Raw genomic sequence first — 2,335 nt, forward strand, 5'->3', positions numbered from 1 at the left:
TTAGCCTGCTGGACACACTTTCCTCATTCCTGAAGAAGGGCCTATGCCTGAAACGTTGATTCTCCTGTTCTCTGTATGCTGCCTGACCTGCTGCGCTTTTCCAGCAACACATTTTCAACATTGTAAATGTTTCCAACATTGACAGGATAAGGGATTTTAAGAAATATGACAGCATCTTAAATTATATTCATAGACTGCTACGGCAAAAAAAACTTTTGAAATGGCTCCTCACTTTGAAGTTGATATTTTTAATTGTTTGTTATGCTGCCTGACCTGCTGCGCTTTTCCAGCAACACATTTTCAACATTGTAAATGTTTCCAACATTGACAGGATAAGGGATTTTAAGAAATATGACAGCATCTTAAATTATATTCATAGACTGCTACGGCAAAAAAAACTTTTGAAATGGCTCCTCACTTTGAAGTTGATATTTTTAATTGTTTGTTCAAGTGATTGAGCCCTACCTGAGGCATGGATGCACTCTTTATGGAGAAGCAAGCAATATTTAATAATTTGAAGAAGGAAATTTATTTGCAATTCGTCTAAATCACTCACTGTCCTACTAGCAAGGTAGCATGTGATTCATTAAACCCAACTCTCCAGCTGTTCCCATAATAGCTGCATAAGGGGTTTGTTCAGATTCATAATACATCTGTGGAATAGCAGTCTATTTCTCATATTCAGTGCTCATTTATCTCAAATTGCTTTTGTAATTAAAAATATTAAACATGCAATTTAACTGAGATGAACTTGGGGACCCATGAGTGTGCTCCATGTTAAATTTCTCTTGCACTTTGATTGTTCTTATTGTTAAAACTACTTTTTGTGTTTTAAATAGATGTTACCAACTGGAAAATTAGGTAAAATCAAGGATACTGTCTCTGCTAATTGTTCATTGCTGCTTGCAAGGGTAATTATGATGGGCCTGTGAAGTGGCTACTGGGGTGTGAGCTGAAGCATGCAAACAAGGTTAACGTTCACTTAACAGACTGTGTAATGACATTTTCATCATTCACCAAAGTGGACATCTACAATTGTTAAATGCTATGCTTTAGAAAGATCTCTGTTAAGACCCAGAAAAAAAGATTGCAAACCTTTTTGAATATTTAGCCTTGTTGTTTTATCTGTGTTATTTTCACTTCATTTTTATGTACCAATTGTTACTTGCTGCAGTATCTTGGTCACAACAGCCTTAATGGGTTTTCCCATAATACTCTTCAATGGCAATGGTTTCAGACGAAAGAAGAACAAAACCATGGTTGAGATGTCAGGCGACATTAGAGGAGTTCTATATGAGCTCAAAGTGCATACCAGGATCAAATGTAAACCCCCTTATGTCAGATAAGCTATGTCTGTGGATGAATAAGTAAAATACTGTGAATGCTGGATGTCTGAAATATAAACAAAAATTGTGAGAAAAACTCAATAGACATGGCCCCAACTGCAGGGAGAGGACCAGAGTTCAGAAGGTCTGAAGAACAGTCATATTGCTCAAAATGTTAACTCTGTTTCTCTGTAAACAGGTGCTGCCAGACCTGTTGAGTTTCTCTGACACCTTCTGTTCTTGTTTCAGACTCTTTATGTTTTGGGAATCATTTCAGGTGCCATTAAGCCATCTAGACCAATGAACAACCAGCTGTCCACAGATGAATAAAACAAGCGCCTGATGATTCATTTACCTGAGTAATTTCATCCCAGTTTTCAAACGCGACCAACAGAGGCTGAATAATTTTACAGTGACTGAATTTCTAAAGTGTATCACATTCTATTACATCCTGTGCAATACCACCATACATATATATTATGAAGAATTCCACTCCCTGAATAGCTTATTCATGATCACTGAACTGTACAGTACAAATTAATCCTTTCATCAATTTTGAGGCAATCCACCATGCCATCAAAAAATTACTAACAAAAGTAATTTCTGGAATCATTATTTTCTGGCACCTTGTCTTACGTCACATGTGCGGTATTTGAAAACACAGCAGTTAAACACAGCTTTATTAAGGGACTAGCACTTAAAACTCTACCTTTTGTGTCAGGGTAACTGGTTTCTTTCTCCCCCTCATGAGGAAACAATACATCCTTAAGGTTCTGCATAACTCTGACCTGATCTGGAGAGGAGAGTCGGGAAACCAGGATTGGTGGAACAAGCAGCTTTCCCACACTGGCCACCTAATATTTCACTTGCAGAAATTGTCACAGCAAAGCTTGCTTGCAGACATTCTGACTGCTGCCTGTTTTCTTTCAATACAATCCCTTCAGAATACAGGTCAACATCACATCCACACTCTGCGATTGTCAGAGAAAACTGCAAGCAGGGGTGTGCTA

At 37.9% G+C, this 2,335-nt stretch overlaps 1 protein-coding gene across 1 annotated transcript in view; it reads right to left on the minus strand.

Annotated features, from left to right (window-relative positions):
* Positions 1-2,084, minus strand: part of slc35f4 (solute carrier family 35 member F4) — a 209,777-nt gene extending 207,693 nt beyond the window's left edge. Inside the window, exon 1 of the mRNA XM_043697745.1 lies at positions 2,035-2,084. Coding sequence (XP_043553680.1) covers positions 2,035-2,073 — 39 coding nt within the window. The 5' untranslated portion in view covers positions 2,074-2,084. The remainder of the gene's footprint in view (positions 1-2,034) is intronic.
* Between the last annotated feature and the right edge of the window lie 251 nt (positions 2,085-2,335).

Source organism: Chiloscyllium plagiosum, chromosome 10, assembly GCF_004010195.1.
Source record: "Chiloscyllium plagiosum isolate BGI_BamShark_2017 chromosome 10, ASM401019v2, whole genome shotgun sequence".
NCBI classification, from domain to species: domain Eukaryota; kingdom Metazoa; phylum Chordata; class Chondrichthyes; order Orectolobiformes; family Hemiscylliidae; genus Chiloscyllium; species Chiloscyllium plagiosum.